Source organism: Natrix helvetica (genome assembly GCF_964273705.1).
Source record: "Natrix helvetica genome assembly, chromosome: 6".
Lineage (NCBI taxonomy): Eukaryota > Metazoa > Chordata > Lepidosauria > Squamata > Natricidae > Natrix > Natrix helvetica.
In genome coordinates, this window is record NC_138553.1 from 36494572 (window position 1) to 36515416 (window position 20845).

Sequence of the window (20845 nt, forward strand, 5' to 3'; positions counted from 1 at the left end):
AATAATGAAATAACTTACACTCTTTTGTACCAATACAGATAGTCCTCAACTTACAATCACAATTGAACCCAAAATTTATGTTGTTAAATGAGAATTGTGTTGAGTTTTGCCCCATTTTGTTTTCTTGCCACATTTGTTAAGTGAATCTGGTTTCCCCATTAATTTTGCTTGTCAAAAGGTCACAAAAAGGGGATAACATGACCCTGGGACAATGCAACCGTCATAAATGTCAGTTGTCAAGCATCTGAATGTAAATCACGTGACCATGGGGACGCTGCAAGAGTCGTAAGTGTGAAAAATGGTAATAAGTCACTTTTTTCTGTGCCTTTGTAACTTCGAGCAGTCACTAAATGAAATAAGTTGAGGACTACCTGTATATCTGAGGAACACTTTTTATTTATTTATTAGATATAAAACCTTTCATTGAGGCAATGTAAATAGCACTCCCTCCTTTCATCTATCTGCATAATAACTGTGAGGAGTAGGCAACATTGTGAGAGAAGCTAACTGGCCCAAGTCACCTGATGAAACTCTATGCCTGAGGATCAACTTGAATATGGATTCCCCACTCCCACCCTGGTCCGAGTCCAACATCTTAAGCAACACACTTTGCTACACTATACTACAGCACATCACTACAATAGTATTTATCTCACTCTATGATGTGAGAGATTTATTCAGTTCAAATAAGAGCATCAAGGTCAATTAAAAGCATCAGATTTAGATTTAAGAAAATAGACAACTTTTCCATCTCTGCAATAACTACATACTACTTACCATATTTTTCAGACTATAAGACACAGAAGTATAAGACGCACCAAGATTTTGAAGAGGTAAATTTAAAAAGGGGGGAGTTGCCCTCCCTGGCTCCCAAGAGTACTCTGCAGGCCTCCAAAATCCTCTGCATGCCCTATTTTTTGTGAAAAATGGGGTATGCAGAGAGTTTGGGAGGCCTGCAAAGTGCTCCTGGGGGCTGGGGAGGGCAAAAACACAGCACATGGGGGGTTGGGGAGATGAAAACCGGGACTATTTTTCATGAAAACGAGCCCATTTTTCACAAAAACTCGGGCATGCAGAGGGTTTGGGAGGCCTGTAGAGTGCTTCTGGTGGCCTGGGAGGGCAAAAACGAGCAAAAAACAGGGCATACTGTAGAGTGCTCCTGGGGGCTGGGGAGGGAAAAAACATCCCTCTTCCTTTAAAAAATGGACCCATTTTAACTTGTTTTTGCCCTCCTCAGCCCCCAGGAGCATTCTACAGGCCTCCCAAACCCTTTGCACGTCCATTTTTGCAAAAAACGGGATAAGGGTGATGGGCTTTCGGAAGGCAAAAATGGCTGTATTCAGTGTATAAGAAGCACCCAGGTTTTCACCCTCTTTTTGGAGGGAAAAGGGTGCTTCTTATATTCTGAAAAATACGGTAATTGTAATGGGTACAATTACCCTTGTAATATCTACCACTTCTAAATAGGTATCATTCTACTAGGCCAAAACCATCTGTGATGTAAAATATGAGTTACATTTTGATATTTAAAGATTGGAGTATAACCCTAAAGATTTACAGATGATATTAATCTCACATATATTAACTGTCAAAAAAGTCCATAAAACAATATTGTATCTTACCTTCAGAGATCGGTGAAGTTTTCTATGTTTTAAATCCCAGATATTAACAGTGCTATCAATTCCTCCACTTGCAATATACATTGAATTCGAACTCAAGCTTATACATGTTTGCTTTGCCTAGTTGCAATAAATTAAAAAAAACCCCATCAATATAATATCAACATCAATTTTTAACTAGGATAAAAAGTTAATACAATCTGAGGCACTAATATAGATATGATTAAAATAAATGGCATTTTGTACTTTAATGAAGAAAACAGTGTTCAGCCAATATGATAGACAAAATAAAATGACATCATTGTGATGGATTATTCAATAGTTCGAATTTAATTTACCAACACCATACCCCAAAATTAAAGTTAGCAGGGGCCAATGAAAGCCCATTTTGATGTTTCTCCTTTAATATCAACTAATCAGTTTCATTAATTAGATTTATATCCAGCTTTTCCTCAATGAACTTATGGAATTATACACTGTATTTTTACCTTCTATTTTCCCCTCACAACAATCCTATGGGGTAATCTGCCTGACAAAAAGCAACTGATCCTAATCTATTCAGCAGGATTCCATGACTGAGTTGAATTTAGTCCAACACCTTAACCATTTTATTACTTTTAGCAGCAGAAAGTTTAAAGACAAATTATAGTAATTATCTGCTCTTTCAGTAATGTACTATTGTGATTGATCAGTAATAATTGTTCTGTGTGCTTTTTAAATAGAAAAGAAGGATCAAAACATTTTAATTAAATAAATGAAATGATGTCTGAAATACAAATCATAGAACTAATAAATAACAGTGTGTCTCCTAAAATGTATATTGAGTGGTCCAGGAACAGTTTAATTTGTATTGTTGAATAATCATCCATTCCCTTTCATTGCTTTTCTCTGCAGCCTTCACATTGCAAAGAAGTTTGAAGCAAATTATACATTTCCTTTGACAAATGAAACAGTTCTGCCTTTATAAAAACAGACACCACAATTGTATATGAGGCTGAAAACAAATAATTTTCTAATCATTAATATCTGTAAATAGGTGAGTAGAGTCATAATACGGCAACACCAAGCCAGTTTAGCCAATTGCAAAAAAGCTATGCTGGGTCAGATGTGGTTGGTGCTTAGATAAGAGGCAATCAGAAAACCTTAATGTTGTAGACTAGAAAGTTCTTTTCCTCCAGAATATTTTTTTCAATGAGAAGCAAGTTTCACAATGTTGTATTAATAAAATCACATCACCAGGAGCTGAGCTTAATTCAAAAGAGCCTAGATGGCTTTCTATAGAACTTAAGCCAGCGGATGTAACGCAAAAGGCATTGCTTTGGGAATACCACTGGCAAAAGACCATTCACTCTGAAAGGTATATTGGTTCTGGATACTATCAGAAAGATCTTAACAAGAACAGAGAGAAGAAAATTTCATAGTTGCCGGTAGCAACAGCTTAATTTTTGAAAGCAGCATTATTAATGTATTTTAGGATTATTTTAATGCCACAGGTAATAATAGCCAATAAACACAGATACAGAGAATGGAAATTATGATTACACAATTTGATATAATTTATTATAATTATGACTGTAAGAAACAGCAGAAAGATTAAAGTTCCAAAACTGCAAAGAATCAAGAAAACATTGCTTTTAGATGGATTGCAACTTTGTCTGATGTCCAATAAGAAAACTGATCTCGAAATCTTATATATGACTTGTTTTAAAAAACGGTTTAGAACAGATTAGAAAGTAGACTTATTTCAGCCATTAATAGCTGAGAGCAAATTATTGTCCAGGTGGACAATATTTTAAATTGGAATTAATCTAAAATTGAAGAAGAGCTTTCTAATCTCTATTAGCGCTCATTGAGTAATGAATACTATATTAAGGAACAGCAACAATTGCTTCCTGCAATGTTTACAATATTTCTTTGATTTGGATTTTAGAATACCAGATTTTGTTCTAGACCAATCCCTGTGAATTAGCTCTGCTGCTATTATATTCTTACATACAAGTAGAGACAATACTCCCTGTTCTTCATTTGGAACATTCTGTGTTAAGACCAGCAGCTCTTTCTCCATTACTTTTTATTTTGGTAGATTTTATTTATGTCTTTGAATTCTATTCACAAAAAAAGTGCCTGGAAGTGCAACAGTGGTACCTAATGTATATGCACCCTTTAGAGTAACCATATTTTTTCAGGCCCATACAACTACTTTCTATTATTGCTATGTGATTTGGAAGGGAGGTGTTACTGAAAAGAATTGTAATCAGATAATACATTCATAACCCTGCACACTCTAAAGCATCTTTCTGGAAACAAATCCAACACGACTATGAATTTATATCTAAATAAGCATTGTGTATTGTGGAACCACAGAACAGATATTAAGTAAAATTAATTTATTTGTAAATCTTATCAACTAAATTTAGAGGTTTACTTCCAGGTTAGCAATGCAAAAAGTATCAGGAACACTTACTGGGAATTTAGGAACTTGAGCACACATAAATAGCAATGCACTAAAAGACCACCTTTTAAAAGCTGTTCAACTTACCCCTTCAGCTAGTTCAAAGAGTGGAACTGGTTTTCCTTTACAATTTGAAACTACTATCTTATCACCAACCGCTGACGTTGTTACCAAAAAGTTATCTGAAATAAGAGTCATGGAACACAACATGTGCTTTTGTTTACGCAAAGTTGTTTTAGTTGGGAAGAAAATCTCTTTTGAGTAGGCATTTAATCACATGCATTTCCAATCGAGAGAACAGTACATTTTCAAGTGTTTCTTTTAAAAAGATATAATTTATTTTGACAATGACCAACAATCCCAATAATCAGTAGGTATCCTGGCTGTTCCAACACTGCTTATCTCCAATAGCTGCTTAAGGACGAATAGACTACAGTGATAACAGCGCGGGTGGCTCGATTCTGTGGAGCAGCACTGGGGATCCATCATAGCTATTTTACACAACTAATGTAGCAAACCCTTCTGTATTACTACTCCTTTGCATTTTAGAATTTAATGACTATAGGCCTCACAGTTTAAGGATTGATAGTACAATATAGTTAGGCCATGTGCAACTGACAGATTGGATGCCAAATTGTGATTTTAATATAGATTTTATCTGTTATCATTTTATTCTAGAATTTTTAACTGAATATTCCTTGAGTGTTTTTATTTGTTCTGATCTCTGGTCGTAGACTGTAATAAACTTGATTTGATTTGACAATGACCAGAAATTATGAAAAGGTTATAAAAATATTCTATTGGGGGGGGGGTGTATTTATAACCTATTAGTAAAATAAGATTCAGGAATAGAACAAGACAAATATGGTATGATTAAATGGATGTCAAATTTTTAAAAGACAATATGCAACCTGGGAATATCTATGGAAGGTAATTATCAAATTTACTGCAAATACCCGAAGAAAATTGTACATGATTGACGTTTTTTATGGATAGGTTAAGCCGATATTGACTGCCAAAATAGATAGTTCATATACAAATTGTAGGAAATAGTTGGATCACTAGTGTTTTGCTTTCTTTTTTGTATTTGGAGGCAATATCACAAACTTCAATAATTCTAAAAGATGTTCCATTGTAAAAAAAAAAATCTAAATAACAACTTTTAAAACAGCCCTTTTTTGTTAAATATTACTAACTTACCAAGTATGTTGAATTGGCTCTGTGTACGATAAAGATGTTAGGATACTTTATTTTTCTTACTGGAAATGGTACATAATAACGTCCTTACAGCTATGGCAATATGCTTCAATGTGAAAAATAACTTTATATTTTAAAAAGTCTTATGCTTATTTATCCAAAAAAAAAACACCATTTATGGGTTATAATTCTGCACATGACTTATTAGATCTGAAGCTTGGGTTTATCCAAACATAAGACTTTTTAAAATATTAGATTTTGCCTGCTTCATTATAATATTTTTTTTCAGATTAGATAGAAACTCCAACTGTTTATTGTGATTGATGATTCGTATTAGATAAGTTGCCTCTGCTAATTACTGAGTACTGTTTTGATTTTAATAATGGTTTCAACATGTCAAATTGATATAAATCACTTTTATTTGTGGCATTAATCTAATACTATCTCAAACATTCTTAGCTTTTATACAGCTTTTAAATATCATTCTCTTTTTTTCTTGCTTGCATTTTCAGATATTTATAATGGGGGAAAAAGCTGGGCTAAAAACCTGTTCCCTAAATATTTTTTGAGCCAGTACTTTAATAGCAGAAACTCAAAAGAGACATCCACATTTTAGCTATGAAGTTTATTGGTGAATGAGCCAAGAACTCCAAGCACAATTACTTTGCTGTGAATGAGCCAAGAACTCCAAGCACAATTACTTTGCTGTTTCTAGCTCAGGGATCTCCTTATACACAAAGCTTTGTGCACCATACCACAAAGGACTTAGAACTTCAGCTTTGAAGCATTTAACTGATAAAGGCATATAGTTATTTCTATCACAGCTTACCTATCTGGTTATTGCATTGAAAGCTCAGCGTGAGGTTTGACTTTTTTTCCATTTTTTCACTGAACATTTTTCAGCAGGTCAAGACTGAAAATAATGCCTTTTAAGACCTTTACCTTTTCAGTTTTGTTGCTTTTAATTTTTCAGACAAGCAGGTGATCAGTATACCACCCAGCTCTTTGTGAACACTGCAACATATTCTATGTTGGACTGCCCTTGATATGAGTTCATAAAATTCTGTTGATCTAGAACATTACAGTCGTAACATAGAACAAGGAAGAAACCCATGGCAACCCATGATACCAAGACACAAGTAGGTTGTTCTTCTGGCAACCTACTTATTTCCAGATACGATTCATTTAGAATGGTACTAATTTTAGTAGGTTTAGCCATCCCTAATTCTGCATACAATCAGGCCATCTTTGATGTGCAATATTCTTCTTCTCCATTAGTTTACAACAACCATTTAGCATTTCAAATATACAAAAGTGACCAGAAAATGTCTGGCAATTAAGGAGGCAGATTATTTCCAAGTGGTTTATGCTGAGCAAATAAAATAACAGAAATTGGGAAAGCAATTCTAAGTTATTGGGTAATGTGTCAAAAAAAGTATAGGACTCACTATCATAATTTTATAAATGAACCTTCTGCTAGCAAGAAAACTGTTACTACATAAATTTTATCCAAACCAAATAATAAAAATGATACTGTAAAAAATTATTTACTTTCAAGGAATATTGGAATATTCTTCTCATTCATAAGAAAGAACAAGTTGAAAGAGAGGGAAAGTCAGACTTTATACTGACAGGTCAATTCTATGCTGAACAGGCCATCCTTGTCATTCTTTGATATTGCTATAACACAACAAAATGACTCTATCAAAAATGGTTGAATAAACCTGATAAGTAACATTCCACCTAAATGAATTACTTAAATTAGAAATGTATATGAAGAGCTAAAATGACAGTTGAATTAACCTTTTATTTATTCATTTATCCATTCATATATCATTTATATATTTTGTTTTGTTTGTTCTTGTTGTTCTTGTTGTTAAGGCCACTACTCTATTTCCTTCATAATCTAAGGTAGTTTTGCAAGACAACAAAAGCATGGAAAATAACATGAAAATGTTTTGAGAAATGTTTATTCTAACATACAGTATGTGGCTTCTTCAGAGCACTGAACAGAAGTTAAATGAATATGCAGGTAATCATCAAGTTATGACTACAATTGGGACTGGAATTTCTGTTGAGGTAGACATAAAGCTTATTGTCAGGTAACTGCACTGCTTAGTGACAGTAACCCCAGCACTCCCCTTCACCATTGTTATACAAACTCCATTGGTTAGTTGAGGACTTACCCCCGGCCAAGCCACTCCCTCCCAGTACAAGCCTCAGTTTTTCCAAATAAGGGACTGCTTCCCCTTCAACTCCCCCCACCCATTTCTGTCCTTTTGTCGAACCTGCACTGTGCTTTGTGAGACAGCAAGCAGATCCAGAACTATAAAGCTTTGGATTACTTGCTGTCTTGTGGCTCAGGGGCTTCTTGGTGTACTGTGACTTTTGGGGCTGCAGGAAGCCTTTGAGCCACAACTCAGATCAGTGTTTGGGAAGAAAGCCGTGTGTGTCTAGCAGCTGCCTCGAGAAGGGCCAGGCCAAGTGGGCTTGGTCAGCAGTGAGAGCAGGAGGATGGTGAAGGTGGGGTGAGGTGGAGGAGCATGAAGCAACCGGATAGAACAGTGCAGGGAACCAAAAGGGCAGAGATGAGGGGATAATAAGGATGAGGGGGAGTTGAAGCACTCTTGTGGTCCTAAGTGCTAAGTGCCTAAATTTTGATCATACACTGAAACAAGGGTAACTTCAAGAACGAGGTATAAATACCATTTGTTTAGTCCTGCCATAACTTCAAACCGTTTTGTTATAACTCAAGGACTACCTGTATTTTTGTTTTAAAAGAGTGAAAATTCACCTTAATATAAGTTATTTTTTCCTTTGCCAATGGCAACATCTGAGATATGGAATTCCCTGTAGAAAGAATTTTGAATGGCCATATCTGAGGTGTCATAAATAGGCAATTAGGACAATTTCTGTTAACAAACATTCTATACAGAAATACAGTTTCAGATATTGAAACAATAAAGGATACTGTTGCTACCCCAGCATACTGAATTAACTGGGTGAGAAGATGCATGTGGAGTAAACTGGTCCACCACAGTTATAGAAGACGAATCCCATATTTTAACATCGTCATCTCCTGAAGAAGCAAAACGGACACCTTCCTGCATCTCTACACCTGTAAAGGAAAATTAAAATTATTACAAATATGTTTTCATTAAATATTATTCTACCTGACAAACCAAAAAAATATGGTTTGTTGTACTTGAGAGAACGATAAACCTATAAAGGATAAATAAGATTAATACAAGTTGTGACAAACATTTGTTGCCAGATATTATCAACAGACATATTTTTATTGCCACAATATGTGGGGCACATACAATTATAAACAAGTACCATAAACCTAATCATCATCAACTCAGATTAATTAATCCAAATTCTTGTCTTATTAATAACAGCAAAAAGATGTCAAATATTCAACAAAAATATTTATGATCTTACTTTTGTTATGCTCCAATGTTTCCAAAATGTAATTTCTAAAAACTGTTAATTGAAAAAAAGTGAGTAAAAATATTTGAACTGGAGCCAGATTTGATAACTAATGAGTTGCTAAATCTGTCTATAAACACTACATTTCCAACCTGATAAATTGTGGAGCATCAAGTGTTTCAGGAAAGAAATACTACCAAACAAAATAAAACTACAAAGTCTGTTCATGGTGCTGGTTAAAAATGTCTTTCCTTTTCTTTATTAACAAATTCAATCACTTTACATAATTGCTAAAAAAATATCAATAAATGTTCATTTAAGCCACGACTGAGTTTAAATATAATGCTAACTCATGGTTCATTTGTATGATTTGTTGAATAATCTTATTGTCCATTCACACATTACTGTATGTTGTAAAACTTTATTTTGAAAGGTAGAATAACTATGAAGATTTTGGTCACAGAATATTGATCCAGAGCATAATCATATTGGAGGCTTCCAGATATCCATACTTCAGTTTCATTCATTTGGCTGCTGCAATAATATAATATATGTGATGGAACAAGACGGCCAACTGTTAAATTTCTCAGTCTGAGAAAGATTATTTTCACTGTAATTTAGTGCAAATGGTACTGATATTAGATGGACAATCTATTTTTACATTCACACTTATATTCTTATATTCACTTATATCCCATGAATGGATATCTATATTTTTCGCTGCATCTCAGCCTTCCACTCATTCTAGCACTTTGAGAGGTTATGGGGAGGGGGGAGGATAAAATATTAGTTATCCTCTAGTAAAAGCAACACATGATTTGTCAGTACAACAGAACAAAACCACACTTCTCATGTTAACCTAGATAAAGCACCACTTTCACTAATGAAGAAGAGGATGGGAATGTCTATGGAGATTCTCAATTATCCAGGTCATGGTTGTCCCAAAGTGCTTTTTTCAAGAGGCAACTGGACTTTCTGATTTTTCTTTGAAGACATTTTGCTTCTCATCCAAGAAGCTTGTTCAGCTGAAAAAGCTACTTCAAAGAAAATCCAGAAAATTGCCTCTTGGGAAGGGGAAAAAAAGGACCACCTTTGGGACAAGAAGATGGGAAGCAATACTTTTTCTAAGCTGCATGCCTAGGCGAAATAACTTAAGATTTTTAAAAATATAATCTTACCTTCATTTGAAATTTAAGAAAATATGAAGTATCACCCATATGCTGAACAATCGGTATCTACCCAGTTTTAACATGCAATAGATTCATTTGCCAGTATGGTTCAAACATCCTTTCCTTCCTATGATTAGAGCTACCTTCCAGTGTTCCTACTCCAGTTTCTCCCTTTCCATTGGCTGGATTTTTCCTACCAATAATCTCTATGACTTCAGCAGTTCTTGACTGGTACTAGTTGATGGAAGTAAGAATATAATCTGGAAAGTGAATGTCTTCTGGTGCTGCGTCAAATTGGAAAGCAGACAAGGCAGGGTCATTAATGTAAAAGTAAGAATTCAATAGTGAATCAGCATTAGCCTTGTAACAGTATAATAAAAGTAATTTGTTAAAAGTAATTTTCAAGGTTATAAAAAAAATTCCCCCAAATCACTCATGTCTGGATGCCTAAAACACAAATGAATAGCAACTCTGTTTAAATTTAAATGGCTCAAAGAGTCTACAGAAAGAACTACAAAGAAATCCTGTGACATGAGTGTCAAACTTCATGAAATATTTCTGTAGGATTAAAACCACTGTGCTGCTTGCTTGCACTGTTGACTCCTAAAGATCCTAGAGAATTTTTGAAGGAAAAAAAGTGGGTGAATGTTTCAAGGCTGATTATTTTTAAATGCACCCTGTGTTTTGACAAAAATCTCATAGATTGTGAATAAAATCTCAAGGGGGGGGGGACACTCCTTTAAAAGGAGAATTGCTTGTCAAATTACTTGAAAGTCCAGCCAAAAAGGAGAGAGCATTCAAACTCAGAAAACATTAAGTAGGTTCTTCTCTCCCCCTCCCCTCTTTCAAAAGATATAGTACAATGTATAATCCCCTTCATGGATTACTGCCTTGTCATGGAGTTTGCGTAGCTCAATTAAGCTATGAGCTATGCGGTGCAGGGCCACCCAAGATGGACAGGTCATAGCAGAGAGTTTTGACAAAAGCTGATCCACTGGTGAAGGAAATGGCGGCCCACTCCAGTATCTTTGCCATGAAAACCCCATGGACAGTACCAAGACAAAAAGGCCCGGAGGAACGTTGTCCTTGAGGTGGGTCGGACACGACTTCGCAACTAAACACCGTTTTTGAATTTCTCATTACATAGAAACAGCAGTGGCAACATTTTCTACTTTAGCTCTTAACATACAGACACATTTCCCATTAAAAGGACATGAAGAGATGGGATTCCTCCTATAAGTGCAGGTCAGGGATTTAGGGTCATTATGAGCTCATAGATAGTGCAAAATAAGGCTGTAGCCAGCTGTCCTTTGCCAGCTCTCTTTGGTGCACCAGCTGCACTCCAGCCTGGGATGAGTTACTCTTTCTGCATTAACTCATTGGCATCATATGAGTTTGTTTAGATTACTACAACATATCCTACACGGGGCTGTCCCTGAAGACCACACAGAAGCTTTAACTGGTTCAAAGGCAGAGCCTATACATTAGCAAATCAAAGTGCCTATAATCATACAACACCTGCCTTGTGGTCATTTACTAATTACCAGATATTTCCAGATAAAAGTCAATGCTGGGTTTAATGTACAAGGTCTACATGTTTTGCCCCTGAGATACTTAATAGGTCTGCTTTTCATCATGTTTTTCAGTTGCAACCCTATATAGTGCAATAGAATTCTCCCTTGAAATTAAGCTGACGCTTTTGTTATTGGTTTTCTAGAAGATATTAAAAACATGTTTTGGAAGGAAGGAATGATAATAAATTGTGCAAAATGCATTACAACAGAATTTTGGATTAATTCTGATTTTAGATTTTTACTATGTTTTTGCTTTTATGGAAATAAACTGCCAATTTGGTTTTGGCACTGAACAAATAGAGCAAACAAATACCGTATTTTTGGAGTATAAGGCGCACCAGAGTATAAGACGCAACAAGGTTCTGAAGAAGAAAATTAAAAAAAAGGTTTTTGCACTCTGCAAACTTCCCCAAAACGGCCAGTTTTCATAGAAATGGGCTCATTTTTTTTTCAAAAAAAGGGCATGAATAGCCCCTAGGTGGTTTGTAGAGTGCTCGGGGGGGGGGGTCAAAAAATGAGCAAAAAAATGGCCCGTTTTTCACAAAAAACAGCTCATTTTTTGTCACAAAAAAGGCATGGATAGCCTTTAGGAAGCTTATAAAGTGCTGCTGAGGGCTGGGGGGGGCAACAAATGGGCCGTTTTTCGCTCATTTCTGCCCTCCCCAGCCCGCAGGAGCTTTCTGAAAGCCTTCTACAGGATATGCACGACCATTTTGGTGAACAGGGCGGAGTTTCAGGAGGCAAAAAATGCTGTAATCAGTGTATAAGACGCACCTAGATTTTCAGCCACCTTTTTTGAGGGAAAAAGGTGCGTCTTATACCTCGAAAAATACAGTAGTTGATAATCTACATTAAATTTTTTCATGGCTCCATCAGAGCCCGGTTCGGAGGAAGAGGAGGAGTTGGAACCAGGACCTTCTGACATTGATGGCATGTCTCCCTTAGCATGTTTGGAGAGGCCAGGGGCTGAGGACAAGGCTATCCCAACCCCCCTCAGGCATTGGGGGAGGTGGTAGGCCAGGCAGAGAGCTGCCTGCTTTCACAGAGACAGGCAGTGGGGTTGATAGGCAGATCTCCTCTGATGAGGATCCAAAGACACAGATCTAGATCTCAGGGAAATCTCATTCTAGAAGGCAGTGACAGAGAAGTTACATTTCCTGGGTCTTGATTGATGGCATTATTTAATCAAGCGCTCCTGGAGTGCACCAACCCTATCAGCTCAAATCAGAAACACATAAAACAGGCAGTCCCTCAAATAACCAGCCATATGCCACATAGGGTTTTATAAATAATAACCTACACCTTGAATCATACTTGCAAAGAACCAGTCAACCAGCACAGTTCACGGAACGGAGGTATCACACGTCCATTCACATATTGCTGCATTCTGAAGCAGTTGAAGCTTCAGAATGGTCTTAAAACACAGCTCCATGTAATGTATGTTGCAATGGTTGAGCTATGAAGTGCCTAGGATTCCCGATCCTAGAAAAAGCACAATTAACACACCAGATAAATCTATGCAAAGGTAATTTGCCCAAAGATGCACAACTAGCACACCAAATAATACCAGAAATACAACTAGCACAATCCCGGAAAAAACACAATCCCAGAAGAAACACAACTAGCACACCAGATAAATCTTTGCAAAGAGACTTCCTGACCACAACTGTCCCTTGCTAATCAATCAGGAATTGAATCCAGGAAGAATTTCAGATTGCAACCATGCTATAATGGAGAAGTGTATCATCATCCAAGATCAAAAATTAAAAAAAAAACCCTGGAACCCACAGCCACTTGGGTATTGGGACCATCCAATCCACTTAGGAGGAATCACCTCTGAGTCCATTAAAACCCCTTGACTAAATGATGTAGCAGCACAATTGAAATATAATATTCCATACTTAGTAAGAAACGTGTACTATATACCATACAGTTTTGGTAATTTTTGAAGAATGGAAAGAGATCAAGTGATAAAAGATATTAGAACTTTAATGAGAACTGCCTACACAGTGACTTGTAGCTTTCCATTAAAAATGTTAATTTCAAGAAACAGTGAATACTTTTGAATGTAATTGAGTGGCTTTCATACTTTTCAATGGTGCAAAGGGCATTTACACACTTAAGTAACTATTCACAAATATAATTCTTCAATCAAAATAAATCATCTCATTTTAACATGTTGCCATAAAAAGCTAAAAAAAAACACCTCTGGAACATTCAACAATTTACATGGTTTAAATTATGTTTTTTGTCAGAATTTACTTTATAATCCATGTAGGTACAAAATGTAGTCCAACAAGGGTTGAGGCATTTCATCTTGCATGTCAAAAACTGAATGAGGACAATGCCTCAGATTTCAGTTTTATGTAATAAAGTTAATTTTCTTCTAGATGCAAGCTCTGAAGAAAACGATCAAGTGGATAATAATTCCATAATTATTTTCATAAATATGTCATATCTATTTGGCAGGCAGGTTTCTAGAAAATGAGGTCCAGGAGTGTCCTGCTTTTGACTGCACAATAACAGCACAATGTTTATGGAACTAAACAGGATATATTTTGAAATTTCACTGAAATACTACTATAGTCAATCAGTACGATAACTTCATATTTGCAGTATGTGGAAAAGATTCAGAATTTTGTTTCACAATTTATGTAAACATAATTATGTCTGCGCACAACTGTCTCACGTTCTGGCAAACAATGGAGGTACACACTTAGGAGTCAGCACAGGGAGGCAATGTGGTTTCAGCTGATGTATGTTAATAAATTATCAGTATCATGGAGAATGACTACACTTGTAGAGTTCATTCTGCATGGGAAAATTCCAAAGATCAGAGAGAAAAATAAGAAATGTTATACTTTTCCCTCTATGACTCACTAAACAGGCTGTATAAAACGTTGTAAAATTATGTTCACCACAAATTAAGAAAAATGTTTTAAATTCCATATATTGTTTACATTTGCCACACAGCGCATCTATTTGAACTCCATGTCCCCCCCACCCAAAAAAATAGTACACAAGACATTTGTTGCTCCCGGAGCTTTCCAAACATCGGTGGAAGCCTTTCATTGTAACTGCCTGCCTACCCGCCAAGTGAATCAAAGCATCCAATTCTTCTATGGAAGCCCTCCTGTACAAGAGACGTGAGGAAGCCATAGCCAGGATTCCTAATCCATACCGAGTCGGGTTGAACTCACATTTTCTAAAGACAAACCCTACTGAACTAAACCAACTTAGTTTAGACACACAAAGTGTTGCGGAGAAAGAACTGCGTTTCGGGGCTTTATCTGGGGCGCAGGAGGATAATTTCGCTCAGATACTTTTCAGCTGGGAGGCGAAGGGTTCCTATTTCACACCTAAAGCTGCCTCCCATTCGAGGAAGCTAAGGGGCCAATCCTGTCCGGTCAGGGTCCGTTGTGCCACTACGGGGACCTCGAAGAGCCAGAGCCAAAATTGAGGGAGGCAACCCAGACGACCACGGCCAGCTCCAGGACGAACCAGACGGCGTGCCGGGCTCTATATAACCTATTCCGATTCAGACTACAAGATATTTCGCTTCGCCCTCACCTTCCCGCTTCTCCGGGACACCCCGGATAACAGTCTATTTAGCCAATCCGGGACATTTTTCCCCCCTTCCAGCGTTGTCCTTTCACAAACCAAAACAACCAGCGCGCTCCACCCAAAGCGCTCGGAGCCGACTTTTCCCCGCTTCTTACAACTTAGCAGACCGTCCCAACAGCCACCGCGAGAGCCCGCTACCCACCCCTTTACGGCAGCCGAGAAAGAGCAAAATTAGCGAAGTTGCGCTCGTGTGCCGTAACTAGAAACGAAGGGTGGGAGGGGGAGGAAGCGAGGAGGCGAGGCTTAGCCTGAAAAAGTTACCGTCGCCGTGGCGGCGTTTCTTTGCCAAGAGTGAGTGTTGCTCAATGGGGCGAGCGACTGAAAACGGTCTTGGTAAAACTTTTTTTTTTATGGCCCGGGGTTCGTGTTTCCCATTTCGCTAAATCTTACACTGCGCTCTGAAGAAAGCAGAGCCACCCGGGAGGAGGAATGACGGAAGAATTCGGGAGCATCGGAAAAACTAACGGATGGTGGCCTAAACGTTCGAGGATTTAGAGTTCTTTTCATCATATGCGCGAATTATTGTAGTTTTCATTGTCGTTTTTTCTCCTTGTTTTGTTTGATCTACTATTGGCCACAGAGGACAACAGCTGTTGAACTCTCATTCACAAAATATGATAGGTTGTCGTTTTTAAGGAGCCAGAGATTGGCTTTGGTGACGTTTGCTTTTTTGGCTCCTCAGGCCCTGGTCATCTTTGACTCTAGATTATGCTTTCCCATGCTTGACTGGTGCATAATTTGCGTCTCTTCAGAGACTAGTGGCTCTTAACTCGAAAAACGGGGCAGCTATGTGGCTCTTTGCAGATTCCTCTTGTGTGTCAATTGGACCCTTTCAAGGTCATTCATGCCTAGGTTGTTCCCTGCTTGGGTTACTGCAACATATGAGGCTGACCTTGAGGATCACTCAGATTGTAGCAGCGTGCAGTGGTGGGCACCTGTATACCCATAACACCACAAGTTGCACTGACTTCCAGCTTCCTTCCAAGTGCAATTTAAGAGGATGGTTATTAACTTTAAAGTCCTACATTGTATGATACCAGTTATTTGCAGGACCACCTTTCCTTGATGTATGCTCAACTCACCACATTGAATAGGCATGTTCCTGATCCTTAAATGCTGCCATTTTACATTTTGCCCAATGTTCTGTCCCTTAAGGAGTCCCCTACTCCTTTAGCCATCTTAAAAGCACTTAAGGTTGGACTTTTCCTTCAATTGCCGGGTAGGTGATATTAGCGTGGGATAAACTTGTGGGCTGCATGGGAAAATTTAACTGTGGTGCCAGGTCTTTTTTTAAAAAGTTCATTGTTGACATATATCATTTTTATTTTGGGATTGTGCGCCACCCAGAGTTTGGCTTAGGATAGATGACCATATAAAATGTCTTAAATAAACATTGCATTGTTTCATATTACTGAAGAGATTCTGACAGAACTTCTTTAATGATCCTGATTCTCCTGAGGCTGAACGCAGACCTGCTGTGCCTAGACAGATGGCAATATGTTTCTCCCCACTCCCTCCCTTGAATTCTATATGAGAAATTAGGCTTAATTTGTTACTGAAATATACTGGGACTTTAGTATCAAGCCTGCAAAATAGCAGGTGCTGGCAGCAAAAAATGTCTTTGGACAGGCTTGTTTGTGGGCAGTGGGAGAAGACTGCTTTGATGTTTTTGAAGTTTTGCTGAAGTTTTTTTTCCTCTATTGTTTAGGGCAATGCTGATAGTGGTTGGTAGAAATTGTGATCCAGTATAACTTAGGCAACAGAACAGGAAAGCGAGCAACTTAAATAAATGTTTATTGAAGGCAAAATGGGAAAGCAGGCTTTACTCTAGTCTAGGCACCTTGCAGAATTTAATAATTTGTATTTATTGCATGGTGTTTTCATATATTCACAGTATTGGTAAAAATATAGTACATTTCACAAAAATATGGTCATACGTGCATTAATAAGTGTCTTTTTACCAGCATCAACTTTTGCTTGAATAACAGATTATTTATTGGTGACTAATATTCTCACATTTAGTCTCTAGAAGAAACCATTGAGGTTAGAACAGTCACTAAGTGAAACACGTATGGTTTACTGAAAAAAGATTCAAAAGTTTAGAAAAATCACTTGTTTCAGCTATGTTCAAAGATAAGATTAACCAAATTTTATCCAGATGCATTTCACTAAATTGCAATCTAAAATTGAAATCTAATCTTTTCTAGTATTCATTGGATCATGAATCTTAGAAAACAATAACTTGCTTCTGTCACTGTTTAGGGCTGTGCAGTGTTTCACATTCACTTCCGAATTGATGTTGTAAAAGAATATAGCATCTTTGCAGCTCTTTAAAGAACAGTATATTTTTCCACTGTCAGATGACTATGTTGTATTATTGCCATACAATCCTAGACAAAAATTACTTTAAAGTTACAGTGCTATATTTGCACACATAGTGTTCTGAAACACATTTCTGGAATCTAATCTAAAGTACTGCACATTCCAAACATATATTTCTTTTCCAGCTTTTCACTTGATATAAAAAACAATCAGAGAAAGGAGAAAAGATAAGGACATGTTATGCATTTTTTAATTGAGAGTAGTTTGAATAAGGGAGTTTTGTGCATCTTTTTTACTCAGGAGAGTAGTGCAAAATACTTCTCCTGCTTCTTACTGAATCTTTGAAAACTAAGTTGATATATAGATGTTAATGCGGTGTTATCAGTTTTTTAATTATTTGTTATTTACACCTATGCCAAGTGCATTAATAGGAATATGGTTTTATTCCTTTCTTCTTGTAGTCTGCAGATGCAAATATAAAGGCAAAGATCTCGCAGCTAAGAGAAAAGAATGGAAATAATGTTTGTATTTCTAACTTGCAAAATAAATATTACCAAAAGTAACAAAAACTCCATAGACAAGATTGAGCAGGTGTCACTTCTACAGTATTTTAACATCCTAGTTCTAACAATGTACAAATGTATCTAGAAATACAAATAAAACATTCAATGAAAAACTGTAACACACTGACTGCTACTAGAATTTGATGGAAGAATATCATATCTTATGCCAAATAATTACTTTTAAACAGTTAAGACAAATAGAAAAATATTTCATACAGTTAAATGGAGTGGTTTTCATTTAACAATGCAATCAAAAGAACTGTGTAATTGACTTTATTTTTATTATTTTTGAAGAAAACAATGAAACTGAAACCATATTGAACCAAGATATATAAAGCGAAGCACCAAAATAATATTCCTAAACCAAGAGCAACAAAAATTTCAAAAATCAACTGAATATGTTAATTATTTAAATTATTACTGCTTAAAATATTTTATAAATCTAAAGATTTTTATGAATCAGTTCTAGGCTTCAAGTAACAGAATTCCAGTTGTTTCAGTGATGGAATATTAATCCAAAAAGCTGTTAAATGAAACATGTCAGTTTTACTCCTGAAAAACCATTCAAGTAAGCAGAGATACTATCCAGCTGAAAACATTTCCTGCCGTTATTACACATCCATTTGCGGGATCAAACAATTTGCTTAAATTTTTTATTGATGGTAGAGTGATCTCAAATGGGATCTGGAAAAAAGAGAAAGTGTTGACTAAGCAATATGCTTGTGTTTGAATTAAGTTCTTAGCTAAAGATAGTCTTTGAGAGGAACATTTTTATTAGGAACAATTGTTCCTCAGCCTTTTGGTTAATATCACATATTCTAACTACAGAAAACTAGAAATTTTTTTACCTAATATACATACTTGGTCTTCATAAGGAAAAAAAATCAATTACTTTACATTAGCAGAAAGATCTGCCTGTCACTGTAATTCCCCAAACTGATTCTGAATAACACAGTACAGCAAGCCCTAGAAGCTACCATGGCAGTTGGAACTAGTGCCTCCATCACTGTGCAATTCAGTTCTGAACGGTGTTGTGACTGCATGACTGCATCACTTACCAACAGCAATCCCATCACTCTCTACTGCTGCCATTAACCAAACTCTACCAGTCATTAACTGAGGACCCACTCCGATCCAAGACATTCCCATTTTGATCCCTCCCAATCCTGAGGCTCAATAAGCCTATGGTAAGGGACTGGATTGCTGCTTCCTCTTCAATTCCTCCTCTGCTTATCTCTGTCTTTTTAGCCACCTCTGTTGCCAGTTGCCCCTGTCCAGCCCTAATTTCCCTGCAACCTTCTAGCTAGAGGTCAAGTCCCAGCTTACCCATGAAAGCCAGCTGGGTGACGTTGAGTCACTCACTCACTCTCTCAGCCCAAACCACCTCACAAGATTGTAGTAAAGAAAATAAGAGGAGGAAGATGTATAGGATATGTTCAAGGCCTTGAGTTATTTGCAAACATAATAAATACATCAAATTGTGAGTGGGCCAAAATGTGACCAACTTTTATTCATGTCACCCACTACCGGGCTGTGGCCTATTCAGAATTGGGCTGCATAAGTGGCTGGCTGAAGCACCAGCCCTCTGCTCTGTGGCCCAGTTCCCCTCTCCCCCGCTCCTCAGCCAGGCTATCAAGCCACAACTTGATTGGGGTTGGGGACCGCTGCCTTAGAAGCATCACCATTACAGTCTGTCCTCCTCTATGGATATCTTATGATCCAATCTTACAAGTTTACATAAAAACAAACAGTTAAGCTACAAAAATGTATTATGCTTTTAAAAAGTAATTATAAAACTGTTTCTTTTTTTGGCTCACCCGAGAAGGAACAAAACATTTTAATACACTAATATGTTTCATTAATTATCCACTACTATTAATATAATACATGGCAAACATGTATATATTGTATAATGTATTGTGCCCTTTTACCTAAGAAGAGTTAATATTCCAGACAACAAAAATTATAATTATGCTAATACAAGTAATTTCATATTCAGAATATAATAAAATATGCTTCCCAGAATACAATTAATAACAGATTAAGAAAAGAATTACAATTGAGAAAATATATTTTTAAAAATCCAAATAATTTACCTCTGTAAGCGGTGCAGAGTGATCTGTGGTGATAGACAACAAGGCTTTTATTTCAGAAAAGCACACTTTAACCATTTGCTAAATAAATAAATAAGAAGAAAGTAAGGACTACTTTACTATATATTTTTAATTTGTCATATCATACTATCAACCTGTTTGGCCAAAGTTAAAAAGTACTTACTTAAAAACCAAAAGGTGTTTTTTAAATTATCCAGTAGAAAATTTTAAGAGACCAAGTCTTGCTATTCCAAGGAAAATAAAAGTAAAATAGAAATAAGACATTGCAAATGTTTTTAGTTGAAAATTGTGTTCCTGATCATGAATTGTGGATGTGTAACATTTTCTTCTCTGAATTGAAATAACTGACATTACAACTCTCATTCACATTCAGTCATTTTTTTAAAAAAAGCATATAACATGATTGTCTGCGTCAATTAAGGAATTGAGTAAGCACATAAACAGTGATTCCTTACAAAAAGAATGACTGACCTAGTGTATTTAGCAGCACATTGATACTTTTTAAATGTTTAATTAAAATGTATTATAAAATATAAATAGGAAAGTTTAAAAAAGAAAGAGTTGTAGAGATTTTTTTTTAAAGTAGCAACTTCTGACTTTCAGTGCGGTAGAATACAAAAAAAGTTACAACTTCAATCTTTTGCTTAACATTTCTAAATATTTCAAACATTTCTACAATAAGACAGTTCTAGTCATTAAGATATCAAAAGTCTTCTATGCAATTTTCTATGACATCCCACTATTGCTTCCATGTCTTTGGATTTTCTTTATTTCACTCC

General features: G+C 36.4%; 2 protein-coding genes across 2 annotated transcripts in view; both read right to left on the reverse strand.

Moving 5' to 3' along the window:
* NEDD1 (NEDD1 gamma-tubulin ring complex targeting factor) overlaps positions 1-15236 on the reverse strand; it is a 36136-nt gene extending 20900 nt beyond the window's left edge. Inside the window, exons 1-4 of the mRNA XM_081958764.1 lie at positions 15014-15236; positions 8240-8386; positions 4159-4253; positions 1623-1739 (exon numbers count right to left, since the gene is read on the reverse strand). Of these exons, the coding sequence (XP_081814890.1) occupies positions 1623-1739; positions 4159-4253; positions 8240-8378 (351 nt within the window). The 5' untranslated portion in view covers positions 8379-8386; positions 15014-15236. The remainder of the gene's footprint in view (positions 1-1622; positions 1740-4158; positions 4254-8239; positions 8387-15013) is intronic.
* Positions 15237-16845: 1609 nt separating this feature from the next.
* The window catches only part of CFAP54 (cilia and flagella associated protein 54), a gene marked incomplete at its 5' end in the record, with an annotated part of 151092 nt that continues 147092 nt past the window's right edge, over positions 16846-20845 (reverse strand). The window contains 2 exons of the mRNA XM_081958765.1: positions 16846-18636; positions 20049-20126. Coding sequence (XP_081814891.1) covers positions 18517-18636; positions 20049-20126 — 198 coding nt within the window. The 3' untranslated portion in view covers positions 16846-18516. The remainder of the gene's footprint in view (positions 18637-20048; positions 20127-20845) is intronic.